The sequence below is a fragment of the Platalea leucorodia genome (genome assembly GCF_965183815.1).
Source record: "Platalea leucorodia genome assembly, chromosome: 2".
Classification (NCBI taxonomy): domain Eukaryota; kingdom Metazoa; phylum Chordata; class Aves; order Pelecaniformes; family Threskiornithidae; genus Platalea; species Platalea leucorodia.
In genome coordinates this window covers 99,926,987-99,947,537 of record NC_138824.1, presented here as the reverse complement: position 1 = coordinate 99,947,537, position 20,551 = coordinate 99,926,987, and the positions used below count along the sequence as shown (strand labels likewise).

At 43.1% G+C, this 20,551-nt stretch overlaps 2 protein-coding genes across 5 annotated transcripts in view; both read left to right on the top strand.

Moving 5' to 3' along the window:
• Positions 1-14,939, top strand: part of DOP1B (DOP1 leucine zipper like protein B) — a 63,851-nt gene extending 48,912 nt beyond the window's left edge. For 3 of the 4 annotated variants that reach the window (XM_082331632.1, XM_082331633.1, XM_082331631.1), the window contains exons 27-37: positions 126-267; positions 674-756; positions 986-1,095; positions 7,080-7,226; positions 7,647-7,708; positions 8,625-8,753; positions 9,248-9,384; positions 9,728-9,783; positions 10,276-10,425; positions 10,904-11,033; positions 11,720-14,939. In XM_082331632.1, coding sequence (XP_082187758.1) covers positions 126-267; positions 674-756; positions 986-1,095; positions 7,080-7,226; positions 7,647-7,708; positions 8,625-8,753; positions 9,248-9,384; positions 9,728-9,783; positions 10,276-10,425; positions 10,904-11,033; positions 11,720-11,977 — 1,404 coding nt within the window. In that variant the 3' untranslated portion in view covers positions 11,978-14,939. Of the gene's footprint in view, positions 1-125; positions 268-673; positions 757-985; positions 1,096-7,079; positions 7,227-7,646; positions 7,709-8,624; positions 8,754-9,247; positions 9,385-9,727; positions 9,784-10,275; positions 10,426-10,903; positions 11,034-11,719 lie in introns of those variants that run through there. The other variant, XM_082331634.1, reaches the window with a different exon arrangement.
• Positions 14,940-17,347: 2,408 nt separating this feature from the next.
• Positions 17,348-20,551, top strand: part of MORC3 (MORC family CW-type zinc finger 3) — a 29,265-nt gene continuing 26,061 nt past the window's right edge. Inside the window, exon 1 of the mRNA XM_082303811.1 lies at positions 17,348-17,546. Within this exon, the coding sequence (XP_082159937.1) occupies positions 17,508-17,546 (39 nt within the window). The 5' untranslated portion in view covers positions 17,348-17,507. The remainder of the gene's footprint in view (positions 17,547-20,551) is intronic.

Below are 20,551 nucleotides of genomic sequence, written 5' to 3'. Positions count from 1 at the left end.
GTTTCTAAGAGATAAAAGTGCCTACTTCTGATCTTCCTGACATGTTCCATATAAAGAGGACTTTGCTGGATTGGCCAAGTGATGATAGCTTTCATCTGATGCCACATTGTCTGGTTATGTTATAGGAGGTAACCCAAAAAATCTTGGAGGCTGTAGGGACTGTTGCTGGTTCTTCTCTGGAACAGACTAGCTGGCTGAGCCGGAACTTAGAAGTGAAAGCTCAGCCTCAGATTTTACCAGATGACTTCAACATTGAAGATGTGAACGGTAATGTGGTTTTGTCTGACTTTCCACTGCTTTTTCTCTTCTGCTTAAGTTAGTGAAGAGTACAAGGTGCTTGATTGTGTGTAGTTCGCATGAGAAGGGTGTAAGACAGACAAAAAGTAAAACCAAAAACATGCATTACCCTCCAATAACAATGTCAACCTAAGCGGGTTTAGTAAACATCTGCAGATTGTGTATAATACAGAGGAAAACTTATTGCAGGTGCATGCAATACATGCGACAGAACAGCATGGGGCATGGGGTATGTCATTGTGGCAACACACCCAGAAGCATTTCACTGTAATACCAATATGCAAATAACAGTTCTGTTTGGGAAGAAAATTAGCAAACAGCAAAATTTAAACATGTCTTGTCTGAAGGGAAAACTAAATTATTTTGCCTCTTTTAGATACATCAGTGGCACCGTCTTCAATGGTTTCTGCCTCTGCTCCTTCAATATACAGTGTCCAAGCTCTTTCTCTCCTTGCAGAAGTAAGTAGGAACAGTTTTGTAGTTGCTGCTTTCATCTGTGGGGCGGTGGTTTATTGATATTATTGAGCAGAGGAATACATTAGGTTTTCCTGGTAGATTAAATGGGAGCTTAAATCTTTATTGAGCCATCCCATGTGCATACACATTCTAGCCCAAAATATGGCATGCTTTCCCCTTTTGTCAGAAATACCAGCTAAAGGTTTAAAGAGACATTCTTTTCATTTTTAAGGTTCTTGCTTCTCTTTTGGACATGGTTTACCGGAGCGACGAGAAGGAGAAAGCCGTGCCATTGATTTCACGTTTGCTTTATTATGTATTTCCTTACCTACGCAACCACAGGTGACTTCTCTCTCTGCACATGTGATTTTTCTTACATGTGATTTTTTTGACCACACTGTACGACTTTTGCTTTTTCTTCTTCTCAGGAGTGCTTAATAGTCAAGGGGAATTGTAAGAGTTGGAGACCTGAGATACAAAATGTCATATAAATAATTCTCTAATTTAGTCGCCAACTGTATATGACAGAGAAGTATGTTCTCCCCTTCCCGTACCATACAGTTGATCTTTTGCTCTAGAAAGAAGTCTCCTCATTATTCTCATTAACAAGTGAAATTTTCCCCAAGGAAGGGCAACTTTCTTTATGAGCCTTAGCCCTGTAAAGCTCCTGTGCTCAGACACCGCTATCCTGAATCACACCCCAAAAGAGCTGCTCTCTCCACTCACTGTGGACGACCTAGGGAGTGAGGCACAGTTAGTTAAAATAAACCTCTGGGAATACTTTTCACCACACTCTTCCGGCTGTTCACACACATACGCCTCCCAGCTGGAAGAGGTAATGAGCATAACTAATTGGTATTTGGGCCAGTAAGATTTTGTAACAATTATTTTGCATAGGTACTCAGCTGTAGAGTCACTGAGCCTGTCAACTGTTCTAAGTTCTCTGTGCCTTAGTTTTCTGGTGATCTTACAGCTTGAATGATGAGCCATCCTCCATAGTAGGGTAATACAAAACTTCCCTTTTGGGAGGATTATCTTACATACCCAGTAAGTTTATGATAATAATGCTACATCCCTTCTCAGCATAGACATCTAAGAGTAGTCTGTCAACCCTGCTGTACCAAACATTTGCAGCATTAGGGACATTGCCATGTTTTGCATTAAATTGTGGTTTTGTGCTTTTAGAGTGTTCTTCCAGACCATTCTTTTTCCTGTAATGGATGATCATAATTCAGGATAATACTTGGTGGCTATGTTTACATTAGTGATTTGATTAGAGCAGTAGTGTAGTTTTTAAGTGAATTTCTTGATTTGCCTCCATTCATGAAAAGCTGATTCAGTACTCCAAGCAGTTTCAGTGCATGAACTAAATTCCTTTTGGAGGAAACTAATAGAAGCTCCTGTACAAAAGTAACCCAACAGGGCTCGCTAATTCCGGACTGCACTGTCATGAGGAGATCTCGCACATACATACCAGATGTGCCAGTAGGAGGCTGTCAAACTTGGGACATCCTGAAGCTGTTCTTGTGAGCCAAGTAATCCTGCACTACCACATGCTGTCCACTGTGGGCCCTCAGCTCTTCGCTGCAACTGATACCTGTCTTTCTGCTGCTTCTTCCTTACCCTTCTGTGTTCCTTCTGACATGTCACCCCTTCCTACTTTATCTGCCCTGTTGCTTTTCTGCATTGCTGAACACTATTGCTTTTATTGTCCTTTACTATCATTGCTTTTCAATTTCTGCCAATCTTGACACCTACCTTTTCTGCCTGTGGGGGAAGAAGGGCAACAAGGGAACAATGCCACTGCTGAGTCTTTCCCATGAAGTAGTCAAAAGTTTGTTGGTAGTCTGGATGAAGACCAGGACAGCAATCGGAGATAAGGAACAGCACAGCAGACGTGCCCACTGCAGAAACCTAGAAGAAATCTTCAAGTACTTGCTCACCGCCAAGCCTGCAGCCCATTTCAGCTCAAGTCTGAGGGTCACCACGCAGCAGTATCTAGACAGATGCATGCTGTCCCTGAACCCTACAGGACGATCTGGCAGGAGCACATCCATGGACCCTTTTCATCCGCAGACTCCTTTCCATACCACAGCTGGCTTCAGGAGAGCTGTTGGTTAAAACCCAGGTATGTGTACAGATTTTCCATGCTCATTTTAATGGTGACTTTGTGAGTGAATTAATTAATGCCTTCATTTTTGGTGGAAATTAAGGTATTTGGTTCAGAGCAGCAGCGTAGCTGTATAAATCATTGTTCTGACTGCAAGGGTTACTTTGTCTTTAGAAGCAGTTGCCCTGGGACCATGAGATGTGAGATAAATCTTCCAGGTATCAGTCACCTGTGTCAGAAACTGTGGGTTCTGCCCATGGGCCTGCCTCGGCCTGGGCAGGGGGTCAGCTGTGGGAACAGCACCTGGGGGTAACTCAGCCCCCTCTGGGCTTCTGCAATAAGAAAGCAGTGCCAGTGCCTTTCCTTCCCCCACCAGGCAGCTGCAGGCTGATGGCCTGGTGCTGGCAGCATTCATTCAGAGCATGAAGCAGTCTCTAACTGAGGAGCCATGGAGTTTTGTGGTGATATTCAATTTGCTTTGCATACGAATAAGCAAAAAATATCACTGGCTGTCCCACCCTCGCCCAGGGACTGGCAGTGGGCAGCAGTAGTGCAGTCTCACCTGCCAGGCTTTGACTCCACAGGGCACAAGGCGCAGTACTGCCCTTGTCCTGGTTGTGGCAGACAGCCTGCTGCGGGCACTCAGCTGGGGCCATGCATCTCCCACGGTTGTAGGGGTAAAAGGGACACTGTCACATCTGCTTATGTGTTGCTGCTGCTCACAGAGCTCTGAACTCATGGCATGTCCTAACCTTATCCAGCAAACTTCTGTTGGGGCATTCTGAGTATTGATTGCAGGTGGAGGGACAGCCCATACTGTTGTGTGTGACCCTCAAGCAAACAGGCCTACGTCATTCCTCAGTCTGGGCAGGCAGGAGCATGGCCTGGAGCACGTTGAGAGCACACACCGACAGGAAGCCCTCTCTGTGCTCAAGGGCCTTAACCTTGGCTGTTTGAAGAAAACCAGAGGCTAGGAGGAGGAATGCAAGAAACAATCATGTATCTTCTCAGGCACTCGGTGACTGATGGCTTTGCTCTTCTCTCCTCCACAGAGTCCTCCAAGGAGGGAGTTGTGGCGGATGTCCCTCCACCTTGTTCCCATGCTGCTGTGGGCAGGAGGCAGTATGCACCCCATGGGACTATCTTTGAGCACCCAGAGGCCAAGACAGCGCTGCAGAGGGAGGACGATGACAGAGGCTGAAGTGGAAAGGCATCTGAAGGATGCTGAGCATGACTGACACAGCTGATGTGATAGCAAACTGATAAAAGCCTGGGAGCAGGAGGCTCTGAAGAGGTGGGAGAAGGACAGCGCCAGCAGGAGGACCAGTGAACTATCTTCCCTGGCAGTGGTGGTTGCTGGGCACTTGCTGGAAGAAGCAGCTCTGCCTGCTGCCGACCCTCTCATGGCTGATGCCCAGGAGGACAGCAGAGCCCCCATCCATGTGTGCAAGTCAGGTTAGAAGGGTGAGGTGTGGTAAGAGGCATGGAGACTATAAGGCCCTCTCTTGTCCTCTCCGTTCCCAGCAGCATTGTGCTAGTTAGGCCTTCTTGGCTAAATTCTGTTAATTTTGTGTCTGTATAAACCCTGTTGGCCCACAGGGAACATACATGGTTGTGTTTGCCCTCTCCTCTGTTTCCATTCTAATAAGGTACGAGCTGTATTTCCCCCAGGAACTGAAACTTTTTGTTGCTTGAGCTTTGTGACAGCTGTTTCTGTTTAGCTGTAGGTGTTCCTCCCATCTGGGTTTTTGGCCTTTACTTAAAGCTCCCCTTTCTGTGTATGTTAGGTAATGGAAAGAGGCTGTGGGATGGGGCAGCAGAGCACTGGGCAGGTCACAGGACCCATCATGAAGTAGAGAGAGTGCAATATCTCCCTATACTCTGCCTAGTTTTTCAGCCAAAAGCATAGGTGTGGGAGAGATGGATGATATCCTCTGTCAGCTGAACAGTATAACGCTTTTCCCACAGGGACAGGAGGAGGGAGAGGAGAATGTTTCCTTGCTGTATGGGTTTCCTTCTGTCTTCCAGGGCTTTATCAGCTGGTCCTGCTTCCTCAGCCTTCCTAATGCATCTCTCCCCCTCTTTCTCCCAGTGCTATTCACATATCTCTTAGAAAGCAATTCCTCCTTTTTCTAGCAGTTCTGTGCTAAGTGGCAGGAAGCAACCCTCTTCTTCCCTGCTTGCCCCCAGTTCCATTTTTCTGAGTTGCAGCTGCTCCTGCTGTAGCGGGTATCAAGCTTCCCCTCCTCCTGACTGCTACCTTTCGCCTAGTACGTTTTTCTGAGCAGACCAATCTATACTGAGGTGTGGGAGAGCATCAGCCACAGCTCGCAGGTCGAGGAAGGGAGTGGGGATTGTCTCGAGTGTTATTTAGGTCACAGTGAAAACCACTAGCCAGTATACAGTAAAGAGCAAAAAAGGGTATAGAGGGTCAGGGAAGATATAACCAGGCACAGCCTAAAAGGGATGATGTGTTGAGTGTCAGTGGGAAGTTGAGCATTAAAGCCAGCAAGCCTCAGGGTGCAGCAGGGTTTGAAGACATTTCCATGCTCCCTCTCAAGGGGGATGGATTAAAAATGATGCAGAGAAATTTTGGGAAGCTGTTCTTTTCTATTCATTACATTTGTGCTTTTTCCATTGTATCTATTACAATCTTTTCTGCCTACTTCACCCCTAACCAAGTCAGTCAGATTCTTGATGTATGGAGTATATGTCACTCTTGTTGACCGGGGCATATACAATCATGCACATGCACCCAGTGCTCTCACCATTTGCAGCAGACATGGAAAACCCTGCATACAGCCACCACTGAAACTGTTCCTGGGAATGCTGGCATCATGCTGCCGTGCTTGGCCTGCTGCGAGCCAGTGGCTGCAAGCCAAACACTCGTTCTACCTCTGCCCCATGTGTGGAAATGGCACAGTCAAAATTGGCACAGATACTGCTGCTGTCAGGATGTCCTTGCGAACTGGTGCAGGAGATAAATGACGACTTCTGCAATGCAAATGGAGATGTAAACACCAGGAGTCAGCCAGCTTTTTTTTCTTGCAAAGAAGATACTACCATGCCCTTTGGTCTGAGACTGATGGTTCAAAAGACATGGGCATCAGAGTCCTGTTGCTGAGACGCCTAGAGATGTTCCTTGATGGTTCTCCAGTGTTGGCCTGGCAAGGCCAGCAGTCCTTGTGATCTGTGTAGCCATAACCATAACAAGATGGTCACTGGGTAAGAATGTGGAGCCCCCATCAGGCCCATAGATGGGCTGTATTTTCATGTCACCAATACATGCTGCTCAGCAGCTGGACTATAACCTCCAAGACTGTCTTCATGCCTCTGTCCTCCCCAGATTGGCAGGAGTTTGGTTGCAGGGCTCCATAAAAAGGCAGTAGCCTCCCCACCCCTACCTTGAAAACACAGGGGCTGCTGAAGCTTTCTGTGAAGGTGTGGTGCAAGCTCACAACAGAAGACCTTGACAGCATCCCTCCTCAACCAAAAGTCGTGTTCCTGTCAGTCCGAGCACCACCTCCCCAACCTGAAACCTTTGTTCAGCCATAGGCAAAGCAGTGACTGTAGCAAGGATTCGTAGCAGGACACTGTTCAGCATCTGTGTCCTCAGTGAAACTGAGGTGCCAGAGGACAAGCATCAGTTCACGCAGGGTCCCACCACCTTGCTCCTACCAGTTTCGACTTGAGCCCCACACTCCTTCCCTACTGTGCCTTGCAGAGCATGGTGTCCAAATTTGGAGTGGGATGGTGCATAGGACAGCACAAGGAGAAAAAGGCTTACATGTGAGATTTTTATACAGGTGATGTTGACATGAGAACTGACACATAAGTGTTATCTGGGTGACAGATGAAGCCTACTGTGGTACCTTCTAAAAGGGTCTGCTGACAAGGATGCAAAGCTTATTGCAAGCTTTTTTTCGGGGAAGTTTTGAACCACACTTGTAGTGGAGACAGGCAGTACTGTGCTGTGATACGTCTAATCTGAAAATATCTCCCCAAACCCAGTACACTAGAAATGTGAGGAGCTTCTGCACAAACTGTTTTGATCTACTGATCTCCTGCTGCTCTGAGTTATGAGCTAATGTAGACATAGCCTATTACTGAGAGAATTTGGTTAGAAGTTCTGGGGAGTCCTGGAGTTTATCTTCTGGTTACATAAACTTAACTTCAAAACATAGATATATTTATCATTATTGTTCTCTTCCCCCAGTGCCTACAACATTCCTAGTTTTCGTGCTGGTGCTCAGTTGCTCAGCTCATTGAGTGGATACGCCTATACCAAGCGAGCCTGGAAAAAAGAAGTTGTCGAGTTGTATATGGATCCAGCCTTTTTCCAGATGGACACTTCATGCACTCAGTAAGACATGAGATTGTAGCGCTCCCAGATTTTATTCTGAATTTGCAAAGAAAGGCTTTAAAGGAGAATGGCTAATATTGGAAAGAAAATTCTGTTTAGTACTTTCTTACAGAATGTAGTAATGTTAAAAATGGGTCTTAACAACTAATTCTACTAAATGCATTATAAGCACTGAAGTTTTCATTATACTGCAGAAGAATAAACTTGTCTTATGCTGATACACCCCTTAGTGATTAGGGAACTGCATCCAGTAGAGCTGGAGGACCTAGAATACAATGTGTTAAACCAGGTAAGAGTCTGCAGGCTGAATATCGTTTGGAAACTGTTTCCTTGTATGAAATGTTTGACCAAAATCTTTTCTGAGATGAATCCATACCAAAGCTTTCTCTGGTTATCTAATTCCTTCTATATCTTATTCAGCTGGAGATCCATTATTGATCATCTTCTAACACATGAGAAAACTATGTTTAAAGATCTGATGAGTAAGTATCAGCTACTGATAACTTATTTCTACATTAATTTGAAATCTATTTGCATTTGAGCTATTGGGTACATTTTTAATATACTAATGTATCAATAAAATGCAGACTATGCATCTGCATAATTGAGTGTGTTGCCAAATTTATTCACAGCTAAAAGCCGTGCTGTTAATTCTGTATTTTGGTAATGTCTAAAACACCCCATAATTATTTTTGTTCTAGAAATGCTAATGTTGGACCCTGCATTCACATTTTGCCATAATTTTAAGCTGCTGAATTGTGACCTTTTGCAGCTGTTCCCTGTTAGAAAGCAAGGAGACTTTGGCTAACTTTGCAGGTGTCCGTGTACTGGCATCGAGCTGTAGGAATGTGGGGCACCAGTACGGCAAACCTTTGAGCAATGTGCTTTGACCTCTACTTCAGGCTTGAGAAGAAAGTGGGGGAAAGGGTGGGATAGAACCCCTTAAATTTGCATGGAGCTTCAAAAGAAAAAGCAGCTTTAGTCTCTTTTTCAGAAATTTTAAAAGAGTATTTGAAGGGTTGAAGTGAGAGACTAATTCATAATGCACTTTTTTTTTAATAATATATATTTTTAAACTTATCTTTTTTTCTCAGTAAGTCTTAAAGCTCTGAGATCACTCATCTATGGATTTAGGAGACTGAAAAGAGGGGAAGATTCATGCACATAAGGGCAGAAACAGGGGTTTAAAATACTGGACGGCCTCACTGGAGCTGCAGTGCTTGTTTCGTGTAATTTTCCTGCTAGCGTGAGCAGAGCTGGATCAACACCAATTTATTATTCCAGTTAGTAGACCTAAAGAGAGTTTTGCTTTTTAAAAGATTTCAGGACATAGGAATTATTTTCAGCTCAAAACACAAGAAGTCTTTATATGGTAGATAATTCTTATCTCTGTTATAGATATGCAGAGCAGCGCCTTAAAACTGTACCCAAGTTTTGAGCAAAAAGCAATGTTGTTAAAGCGGCAAGCTTTCGCTGTCTTTAGTGGAGAGATTGATCAGTATCATCTGTATCTTCCCTTAATACAAGGTAAGATTTGTCATGGCACCTGCCTTTTTTTTCAGCTGTAACATGTACATAAATTGTGTAAGAAAGGAATGTCACCTATTTTCCAACATGTACTTCCATTTTTTAAAAGTTTTTAACAAAATTTATGATGCTGTGAATCTCTGAATTGTAACAAATAAATAATCTCATTAAGAGGGAGACAGGAATCTGGGTTCCAAAGCCTTTGGTCTGTAAATATAACTGGAAACATGATTATTTTGTGGCAATCTTGCAGCCACTCTTGGGCTGCTGCTGTTCTCCTTAAATGTCAGTTTTGACAAAATTTTGTCCAGTATAAAACCACCATGTCTTCAGACTCTTTCTGAATCACAATTTTGTTAATAGAGTGCAAGGGACTCAAGCCAAAACTGATGATAAAGCACAAATTTTGTTTTGCCACCTTCTACTTTTTTATTTCCCAAAACAACACACTACTCTTTTTTTTTTTTTTTTTTTTTTTTTAATATTTATTTCAGAACGACTGACTGAGAACCTCCGAGTTGGGCAGACTTCTATAGTTGCTGCACAGATGTTTCTTTTCTTCAGAGTTCTTTTGTTAAGGATTTCTCCTCAGCATCTAACCTCATTGTGGCCAATTATGGTAACTGAATTGGTAAGGAATAAGTAGTAATTTGAAACTAATTAGTGTCTGTTTTTTTCCCATTTCACCTTTTTCTTCCTCCCAAATACATCCCGTTTGAAAAAGGAAATGTTTTCATAGTTTTACATTAGTCTGACAATTTGGAAAAAGAATTAACATTGTCATTAGGAAATACCTTTTTGATTAATTTTGTTGTTGTTGCTAATGTCATCTCTTGCATGATTTGTTAATTTGTTGCAAGTCCTAAGAGTAAACTAAGAGTCTGTGGTTCCTTATACTATGTGAAGCATATCTTTTTTGTGATTGAGTTGTATGAACGTTTCAGCATCCCCATAAATAATTTATTTCTTTAAAGATTCAGACATTTCTACAGCTGGAAGAAGATTTAACTGAGGAAGATGAACCATCAAAGTAAGAATTATCATTTGTCTCATAGAGAACTCGTGACAGCTGGTAATGATTGTGCTTGTTCTGTATCTGCAAATTTTTACTTATTTATTTCATTATCTGGGATAGGGAGGAGACAACAGGATTTTTTGTTATTGCACTTGTGGATTTGTGGTACTGATGAGTCATTGTTTAGGATTTTTTTTCAGCAGCTAAAATAGTGCTATGTTCAAAAAACTAAGTACCACTTATTAGTTGCATACAAAAATAGAAGAGATGCTAAGTCAGCATTTGAATATTTTAACATGTTGACATTTTTTCCGAATATTTTAGATTACTTTTTCTTTTAACAGCCTTTTGTATTAATCACAGTGCTCACACGGATAAAAATAGTTTTTGTTGTGCACAGGTGCAAGTGCTCATTTGTGTAAATGTGTACATTTCTCTTTTGCTGAATGAAAAACATTTAGTGGATATCTGTTTTAATGGTACATTTCTTAATTGTAACTAACACAGGAGCAACAGCAAAATAAGCAAACAGAAAGTCTCAGGTGACGGCAGTGGATCTGACATACAGCAGAATGAGCTGTCCTTGTACTTATCAGCTTGTAAGTTTTTGGACACAGCACTTTCATTTCCACCTGACAGGATGCAGTTATTTCAAATGTAAGTCAGTCCTCTAATTACTTACCTGTTCTCCAGGTTGTTACCATTCTTATCCTTTAAAGTAATTCCAGATCTATTTTCTTCTAGACTTAATTTTGCTATCAGTTCTTTTTACAAGTGCAGATGTTGATACTCAGACAAATGTAATTTGGAGTATTTGGAAAAACAATTCGGTCTTGTAGGAGGATTTCACCATGCTCATTAGGAGGTTCTCTAACTTGGAAAAATTGGGAGAAGGGAAAGACGGAGGCTGTTCTTTGTTTTCCCTTTGCACACACTTGGGGATTTTTTGGAGCCAGTTGCATTTACTGACATGATAGTAACATCCTTGGTCATTAAGTTTGGCTCTGGTAATAGCATAAAACTATAGTTATGACAGCTCTTTCTGCAAACAAACCAGTGCTCTACTGAACTATCTATGATCCAAACAAGGATTTTTTCCTGCCTGTCTTCTTATCAAGTAATCCATTTGTTTCAGGTACAAATGGGCATTTGTCCCAGAGGTGGACACAGAGTCATCTACTGTGACCTCTTATCTGGTAGAAAATCATCAAGAATGCAGACCACACATTGTGAGAATCATGGACCTGCTGAAGATTAAATATGGGGTAAAGAAAGAATGCTTCACTAGACTCTTTTTCCTTTCTTCTTTTGGTTTTATCCATTAACTTACTTTTCTAAACAAGTGACAAGATTTTAAGTTAGGCAAGAGGTTTTTAGATATTCTAATAAAATTCATGAGGCTTTTAAAAATTATCTGCCTGCTTCCACATATGTATCTTGAAGATGTCAGATTGCTTTCGAGTGTGAGCAAACAACAGGCAGTTTTCCTGTTGTTCCCTTAAATCTGCCCACAACCACCCAGTGGAAACAATTTGTCTCAGATGGGACCAGTACTTACAAAAAAAGAGTATGCTGTACTTTGTCAAAAAAGTCTACCATAATAGCCTTTTAAATTACTATTAAGGTTTCATATTAATTCTTCCAGAAAAGGAAGTAGGGGCATTAGTATTTCTCAGAGATATTTCCGTATTCTGTTGTTGGTTGATATCTGATTCGGAAGGCTAGTCCAAATTTGCATCTTCTGAACTTGTGAGACTTTCATTTAACGGAACCTCAAACCCAAATATAGAAGTAAGTTGGTATATCATCTATACAATTTATACTGTGATACAGTTGTAGGCTGGGGATCTCTTGGTATGAAAAATGCGTATAGTACAGGGTTCAGACAAGCCATAACAACATTGTGTCTTAATGCAAAACCTCTAGTAAATCTCGGTTTGTTTGCTTACAGGAAACAAACAACACTGAGGGAATTTCCAAGAAGCACAAATTTCCTCTTTTGAACTTCCGCTCTATATCTAGCATCACCCAGCTTATGCCCTTCTTCAAGACTCTGTGTTGCGCATTTACAACAAGCGGGAGTGAGTCCCAGAATTCACATACTTCTGCATCTCTCTCTGTGGGCTATGCTGGCAGCAATGGCATAAAGATCTTGCAACAGCTTGAAGAGAGTGTTGAATGTGACTTCCTTGAAAACATGGAAAGTTAAGCCGCACATTGGACACTTGGCTCATGGTGAATAAATAGCGAAAAAAGGGAAAACTTTACTGTAATTCTTATCTTCTTTTTTCCCCAGTTTTGAAACTACATTTTGGGTTTTCTTCCTTCTGTTGTGGAGTGCTCTCAATAATCCCGGCTTCTGAGTTGGTGTTAAAAACCAGGATTCTTCAGTTCCTGTGGGGGAAAAAAAAGTACAGTTTAGTGGTAATTTACCATAGTTACTGTATTCTTGTTTTCAATGTGAAGGATTAAAGAGCCTTTGTAAATCAAGGAAGAATACTTTTGACTTGGTAAAAGTAGCAACTGTACCATTTATCCAGTAACTTCTCCAGTAAGTAAGTATTTTAAACTGCTTTTGGAACTGTGTTCTGCAAATAAATTTAAGAAAAAGCTAATATTGCATGTCAGTGTACAATCAGTTTGCAGATAAGCCATTTCCTGAGGTTAAAGCCTGCTTCTACTTCTCCTTTCTTTAACTTGTCCTAAAACTTACCAACTTCTAAACAAATCACCTAAATTTCAAACAGATGTATTTTATAAGTCTTAGCATTATGCAAATAACTGCAGACTTACCATGTTTGTAATTTCAACTCTGTGCTATAATAGCATTCTTCAGGATTAGTGATTCCTAAATAAAAGACAAACACATGCCTAAAAGACAAACCTATGCAGTAACATTTTGTAATTTACATTACTTGAGGGGTTTTTATTTTAATTAATGGACTAAAAATAATCTAATTCAATTTTTTAAATTAACAAACGTTGTTCTTTCGGTGACTAAGGTCACTTTGAAACTTCTGAAATGCAACTAAATGAAGATAATTCTGTAAAAATATAAATTGCTGTACACCAACAGCCTAATTAAAAAGAAAAGAAAATCCTTTTTTTAAAGAACACTTTTTATACAAAAGAATGTATTTGGCTGATCCTAGGTGTTAAAAGAGGTAGGGAGATCATCACAATGCCATGACTACAGTAACGTTCAAGGTGCAGCTTATTTTGGAACTGCAGTGCTACCACTGACCAGGACCTGGGAGAGAGGGATTAGTTCTACCACCAAACAGCGCAGCTGCATGCCTGAAGGATGCTTCTGATGGCCAGCGGATAAGCACCATCGCAGCAACATGTACAACAAAAGGCTTAGTAGAATGTTGTTTTAAATGAGGAGGTGGACTCCATTGAATTTTCATATTTAGTGGATTATCTGACAGAATTTGCAATGCTGATTTGTTTTGGAGGGGAAGTTTATCGTATTTTTCATTGTGAAAAACTTTGTCTGCTCTTTTTTTTTCTCTGGAGGCAAAAGTGTTGGAAATTGGTTTTGTAAGATATACCTGCAGACTGGTACGTGCTACTTGTGTTACTTGGAACATCACAACTGAGGTAAATGTGCTGAGTATTGGACTTCACTCTTGGTTTTGCTAATTAAAAAAGGACATAGAAAATGTATGGTTTAATGTCACTAGCTTGTGAGGTCAGGGATTTATTTTTCTCAAAACTCACACAAGAAACATGGAAGGCTATTCTGCAGTGGTTTTTACCTACAGATACATGAAGTTTTCATCTTTGGATTATAAACTAAAATAATGAAACACTGAACAACATGCTTTACTATGATAATACTGTAATAGTCTATGAAGATAATACTGTAATAGGCTTATGCTAAACTTAAATAGCTTATGTGCATTTTTAAAGTTAAGGAAAGTGATAGACTGAAGTGTAATATTGTGTTGTCACTAAGAATGTGAATTATTTGTATTAATATAATTTATTAATGATCTCTAATGCTATTGGAATGAGCACAAGTGAAAAGTTATCCTTTTAAAGCATTACTTGAAAATTGGAGCAGGATTTTTAAAATGTTTGTGTTCATTACTTACATATCTTCAATGGTTTTTAAAGAGAATATTGTTAATACTCAGGATGATTTGGTAGTTTCACTTTCAGCTTTCTGGTTGTTGCATTCCATACTTGGGTATTTCCCTTAAAATCCTGATGAGATGCTGTCAAATGGGCTATTAAAATCTAAAACAGCTTTTTGCCACCAAACCTTTTGTTTTACAGTCTCCCATAAGCTATAAGCCTGTGTCTTCATGTAGTTTCCTCGCTAACTGAAGGTGGTGAACCGGTTACTTAGATTGAGGGGTTTGTCATCCTTCCCCTCAAAAGGGAATGTCCTGTTCTGTCTGCCTGTACTTCAGATGTGCAGGGGATCGGACATCACTCACTTCCCCCCCAGCTGTGGTGGTGAACTTTAAAAACAGAATCTGTGACTTAGGTCTCTATAACTCTCTAAGATGATCTTACCTTCTACAAAAATACCACTTGCTTCTAACTCCTGCCTTCGTACATATGTTTACCTTTGTAAAGCAGATAGCTGCTTTAAATGGCCTCAGATATTTGTGACTTGCAGAATCCTTTCACTGAAGCAGAATCTAATTCCTAAGAAGAAAAAGGTCTTTAAAATCTAGTATATAAGTAGATCTTACATCATTATAAGTAGGGTGTGAATAAAGAGGAAACAGCTCTAAGTAAAAAAGTCCTACTTGGGTGGTGGAGGCGCACAGTTACATACGCCTAAAGGTATCTCTACCAGTGTAACTTTATTCCTTTTCTATATGGGGCTAACTGTAGTCATTTTAATTCTTACGCTACTGCTGTTAAATCCACATGAAGGAGGAGGGTTGTACTGCTCTAACACTAGTCCTGCCAAAGCAGTATAACTTAACTGTAGATGAATCTGAAAAACTTCAGCCTAGAACAGGAGAGAAAATGCTTTTGCTTTGCTGTGTAGTTCTTTGCTTGTTTTCAGAATAACCAAGCTTGGCTTTCTCTTTTGGATACGTCAGCTTTGAGACAACATAGCCACAGTGCATGATACATGGAGGGAGAAGTATTTAAATATTCAAAACAGTTTCATGAAGGAAAAAAACAGTAGGTGCAATCAAGGTAATGGCCAAAGAACAGCAGAACTTGAAATACAGAGCATTAAGTAATGGTTAAGTGTATTCGGTACTGTATTTGAATGTAATTCTTCTAATAATATTAAATGTTAATTTGAAATACCTTTTCAAATGCCGTTCTCATTTTTCAGACTACTGCTCACTCGCCAACTTTAATTTTTATCTGATTCTGTAAAAGCTCTCAAATTCAATTTCAATGGATGAGAGCTCTGTACAGAACTCTCTAGACCTCGGTTTTTGGATCCCAGCAGCAGTGGCTATGTGCTAGCCCCTACACTTGCCTAGGGAAAGACTGTACCACTGCCTCCCTAATCCCCTCACCACAAGCCCCTGTTGCTCCAGCTCGTACGTCCCTATCTTTTCCATTCCTGAACTTGCCACCTTGGGATGCCAGTCCTGCAGGCTTGGGACAAGTTTTCTAGATTTGTGTGTCTGGAAGAACTGCATGGAGCAGATGGAGGAAGCTGCTGCTGCAGCATCAGGGGATCATTGACTGACCAACAGGCACTGACCCCCTGCATGGAGGGAGCGCCTCTCCCCAGGAAATTAGGGACTGCTGTTGTAAAATGCTTTCTCCGTGCGCCACAGCTTTCCAAACTTCAGTCTGTATGCTTTTACGTGTTCAAAACAAATGCCCTGAAAGTACTGCCTTTTCATTTGGAAGGAAGAAAACTCTTCCATACAACTGAGCTTGAAAATCTAAGGCCGGAGAAGTATGGTTTCGATGACTTTGTGAAAGCTGCTTTTCAGATTTCATCCTTTCTCTGTAATCTGTACATCTTTTATAATGTTGTGTGATCTACCTTGCACCTCAGAAGCTGCTAATCATAGAATCATTTAGGTTGACGTTTGATTACACTGCATATGGTGAAAATCACCGATACATGCAGTATGTGTGCTGGGAAATACTGTAGCATAGCAGCTAGTAATATTAAAGCACTGAATGTCTCTGAAGTGTCTGCTTCAAGAACAGCAGGGCTGGCCATTTAGGTTTGGCAGTAACAGCAAGCCTCCATTTTTTGCAATCACTGTGCCAATGCATCTCCCCTACTTAAATACTCGTCGTCTCCTGGTGATCAGTCCCCAGAGCTTCAAGTGAGGCTAAGGGCAGCAGCGATTGCTCAGCAGATCGGGTTGTTAGATCCCATTTCTGCAAACAGATCAAAGGAATGGAGGAAGCAGGCAGATGGAGAAAAATGATTGATCAAAACTGATGACGCTTCCAGATAGAGGCAGAGGTATGTTTTCTGTGATAATTCCCTAAGCAGAGGCATCCATGCAGGCACAATGCATTCCTTGCAGCCCCGATACTGTCATTAGTCTCATTGATGTTGGTGGGCAGGGTTGTGAAGCCCCACCTAGAAGAGGAAAAAGAAAAAAAAAAAAAAAAAAAGGCTTTTGTTGAAGATAGCAGGGAAAAGCATTTCCCTCAAGGTCTTTTGAAGGCTGCTCCTCAACCAAAGGGTAAGTGGCCTCTAAGGTTTCAGTCACCATGAATTATCTCAGGCTTTTCTTTTTATTTTCTCTTGCAATGTATGCCTACATCTCTGGGTGTTTTGGATTATTTTCCATCCACCACCAAAATCACAGCTCCCCTCCAGCTGTAGAAATTTGAGATTACGGAATGAAAAACTGGACGGACAACAACAAGACCGGGGAGCTTCCCAGCTAAAATGTGTGTAAAGCAGCTGGGTTTTTAAAGTCCTCCAGGAAGAAAACTGATAATCTGGACTTAAGGTAAGTAACCATGCACAGCTCAAAACACGTGTCAATAGCTGGACCACAGTGATTGTAATGAAACAAACACCTGAGGAATTTAGGTCTGCGAGTAAGCAGCGTGTGAAACACGAATTCTGGCCTCTACTCCTCTTGCAGAAGGCGGCGGCGGCGTCGCTTGTCTGCAGCTCTGTGGAAGAGAGGTAGCGCTAAACCTTCCCGCCTCGACGCCCGCTCTTGTACCGGGTGGGCTCCTTCTCACGGCCCCAGCTGCGCGCCTGCTGCGGTGACAACGGCCGTTGTAAACCCGACCCCCGCGACCCGACCCGACGCTGCCGTCGGCGAAGACCCGGGGCAGCGGAGAGGGGCAGCCGTGGGACCGCGGCGCGGCCGCGGGGGCCGCGGGCGGCCAGGCCCCCGGGACCGAGCTCTTCCACGTTACTGCCTGTCAGTTACTCATTTAAACGGTGTCGCCGCCGGAGAAGCGGCGTCGCAGCTGCGCTCCCGTCAGCGGGGCGGCAGCCCACCCCCGCCGCCAGCGGAGGGAGCGCAGAGCGGCGGCCACGGCCCCTGCTGACGGCAGCTCTGCCCGGAGGGGCGGCCGCAGCGTTTACCCGCCCCCGGGCCGCGCCGCTCCTCCCCGCCGCTCCCAGCACCGCCTCGCGGAGGAGCCGCCGCCTTCCCGGAGCCGCCGGGGCGGCAGGGCCGCCTCTCCCCGGCAGCGGGCCCGCTCGGCGCCGGAAGCCTGCGAGGAGGGGGCGAGGCGGAAGTGGGGGCCCCGGGCGCTCCCCAGCGCCTCCCCCGACTCTTCCCGCCCCGGCTCTCGCTGCGGCACAAAAGATGGCGGCGAAAACACAGGGCGGCATCCGCCTGAGCGCGGTGAGTGGCGCCGGTCCCCGCGGGGCGGCGGGGGAGGGCTCCCGAGGGGACGGTCCCCCTTCTCCCTCGGTGGTCCCCGCTACGGGGGGCGGCGCTGCCTGGCCGCCGCGGGGAGCGGGGGTGCCTGCGCCAGGCCCGCGGCGGCTGAGGGGCAGGGCGCTCTGGGGCGGGGGGAGCTGCCGTTGCTCCCCCTCAGTGAAAGCGGGGCGCGGAGCCTGCCCGGGCGGGGGGCGACGCCTCGCCTCTCCGGGGGTAAAAAGTTGCCGGCCAAGTGCTGGGAAGGGCGGGCTGCGGAGCCCTTGCCTAAAATAAACCAGCACCCCCCTCCTCGCCTCGGACTTCTCTCTCGCCTGACGCCGTCCCCGGCAGCGTCCTTACCCGGCGCCCTGCGGTTCCGTCGCTTTACTGAGGAGCAGAGGGGCGCTGGGGGAGAGCGGGAGCCCCCGGGGGGCCGCGGCCGCCGGCTGCAGGGCGGGGCGGGTGGCGGGCCGGGGGCCCTGTCAGCCGCCTGGGCAGGGCAAGGCCAGCTCGGGCCCGGCGGCAGGGGCAGGGGCAGCCTGCGGGTGGGGTGGGTTGGCTGTTGGGGGCGGGGGGAGTTTCACGGTCTGTTGTAGGGATGTAGTTAGTTGTGAACGTGGTGACCTCTAATTGGAAGCTTGTAACTTAACATCTTAACTACTTTTTGCAAGAGGCCTAATTAAATTTTAACAAGGGTGATGAATGTGCGCGCAGTTAAATCCACCGCTGTATTGTGCTTTTCGGTCACGGCATTGCTCGTTGCCGTCCTTTTGTGCCGCTTGTTCATTTCCTAATGAATTGCTAATAAATTAAATTAAGTTAAAGCTACTTTTTCAGTTGTTTGATACATCATTGATGAAACGGGATGTTTTTTAAAGCCTTTCTGAGCTCAGCTGTCTGTGCCTATAAGTCACACTTATAGTCACAAACACCTGGTTCATAACCTTACTTATAGAATAGTGGAAAGAAGCTGGATCATTACAGTAAGTAACTTGTCAAAACATTTGAGTGAAAAACATATGTTAGTATAGTCTCAGCACTGCTTAAATTACCTTAATATAAATTGCCATGATTGTAGAGGTTATCTATAAATGTCACCTACTTGAAGTTCAAGAATTACACTTTCATTTCAGGTCTTCAATTCATGTAAGTGTTTGAAATCCACAGTTTGTCTGACGTATTTTATTAGAGAAGTGTTCTTCTTTAGATGACACAATGTTTTTCTTTTTTTTTTTTTTTTAAAAAAAAAGAGGAGGGAGGTCTTCCTTTGTTTTTAATAAATTTTTAGCCTTCTTGAGGGGAAAAATACATCAGCATTAGTAATCAGCCCTTGCAAAAAAACTACATATCATAAGTCAGACTGCAGAGTTTAAAACTGTTCTCAAGTTGAAATCACTTTGGCAAGCTGAACTCTTACAGATACAGATGAGAAATCTAAGCTAAAGGTGCAGTTGGTAACTTTCTGAATTATTTTTAGGATGCTGTTTGGTTTCATTTGTCAATAGTCATAACTGAAAGTTTACATTCCGTCTATTTCCAGTGAAAGCTGTGATTTTTGTAGGTTTTTGCTAAAGAAGTGAAGCAGCTGATACAGTTTTTTAACAGGTTGTGTCCTACAGTGTAAAAGGCTCTATTTTCTAGAGAATAATAGAGAACTGATGGTCACAGTCTCTTCTGTCAGCAGCTGTTCTTTGGAAATATGTTGGGTTTCACCAAAATATTTCCATTAGTTTCAGAAGCATATATAAACAACACAGGCAGTGTGAGCAGGCTTGGTAACTCATTCCCACACTGCCATTTATCTCCTTCTGTTGCTCTGGTAAATTTTTTGCTCAGTTGCGTGATGAGACAGATCAGGGAAATGATCCAGGTTAAAAATAAGATTTAAAAATTGGTTTTATTTTGGATCAGCTCCCTGATGCAGTTCATTACACAGTCGTGTAAGTGGACTGGCATAACTGGGAGGGAAGAAGAAAGGACAACATATCGGGAAAGAAACAAGCAGTCAGGTGGGATAAAAGCAAGAAGGGGAAAATAGCAGTGGGGTTGTTCCCCAAAAAGTTGCAAAATACTTTATAAGACAAGACAGATTGTTCAGTGGTAATTTGATTTGTGCATGCCTTATGCTCTGCAAGGGATGGAAGAGTTCCAGTTTTCTTGGAAAGTTAAAATTCCCAAAGCTGTCTGTCATTTTTGAGAGAGAAGCTGCTTTATGCTTAAATATTTGCTGGTCATAGTAGTAGGAGATGCTCCTCTTAGTGCAGCTGAGTCTTTTTATAACATGAACTGTATGTGCAGTTTGAAGAAGGGGGAGGTTTAGTTGTATCTCCAAAAGGGATTTGACTGCACTTGATCACAGAAGAAAAAGCGGAACTAACCAAAACCCACACAAATAACAAAATGTATTAGGCCCAGTGAACAAAGCAACTGCATCACCTCAGCTACGGTCATGCTAACATAGCCAAAAGTTCTTACTGTATTTATTGAACTTCAAGTATTCATGAGCTAATTAAAGTGGTGGTTTGATGAAGTGAAGTGTTAGGGGACAAAATGGGCTTAAATATTTCCTGATGAACTAACTCATCAGGAAATGATGAGTTGCTGCTGACAGCTCAGTGTGCTCTGAAGCAAACTGCAAAGGTAATGGCCTTAAACCACTGTTCTCCATTTTTTTTAATCTTGTTTTGTCGCGTGCCCTTGTTTCAATGCCTTACATGAGCAAACGGTGCTGTCTGCTCTGAGGTAGACTTTCCCATGAGCTACCCTGTGGGATACTTGCTTGCCTTTTGCTGGGGGAGATATTAGAGCCAAGAATCAATTTCTTACAGTTCCCATGTTCCAACCCATATCTTCTCATTTCATGTACCTGTTCACAAGTTGCCAGTTTGCTGTACCACCTTCCAGCCTTTCTCAAAACCTTACCACTTGAAACAGCAATCCAGAGAAGATCAGCATAATTCTTGTGTTTCTTTGTAGAAGATGCTGTT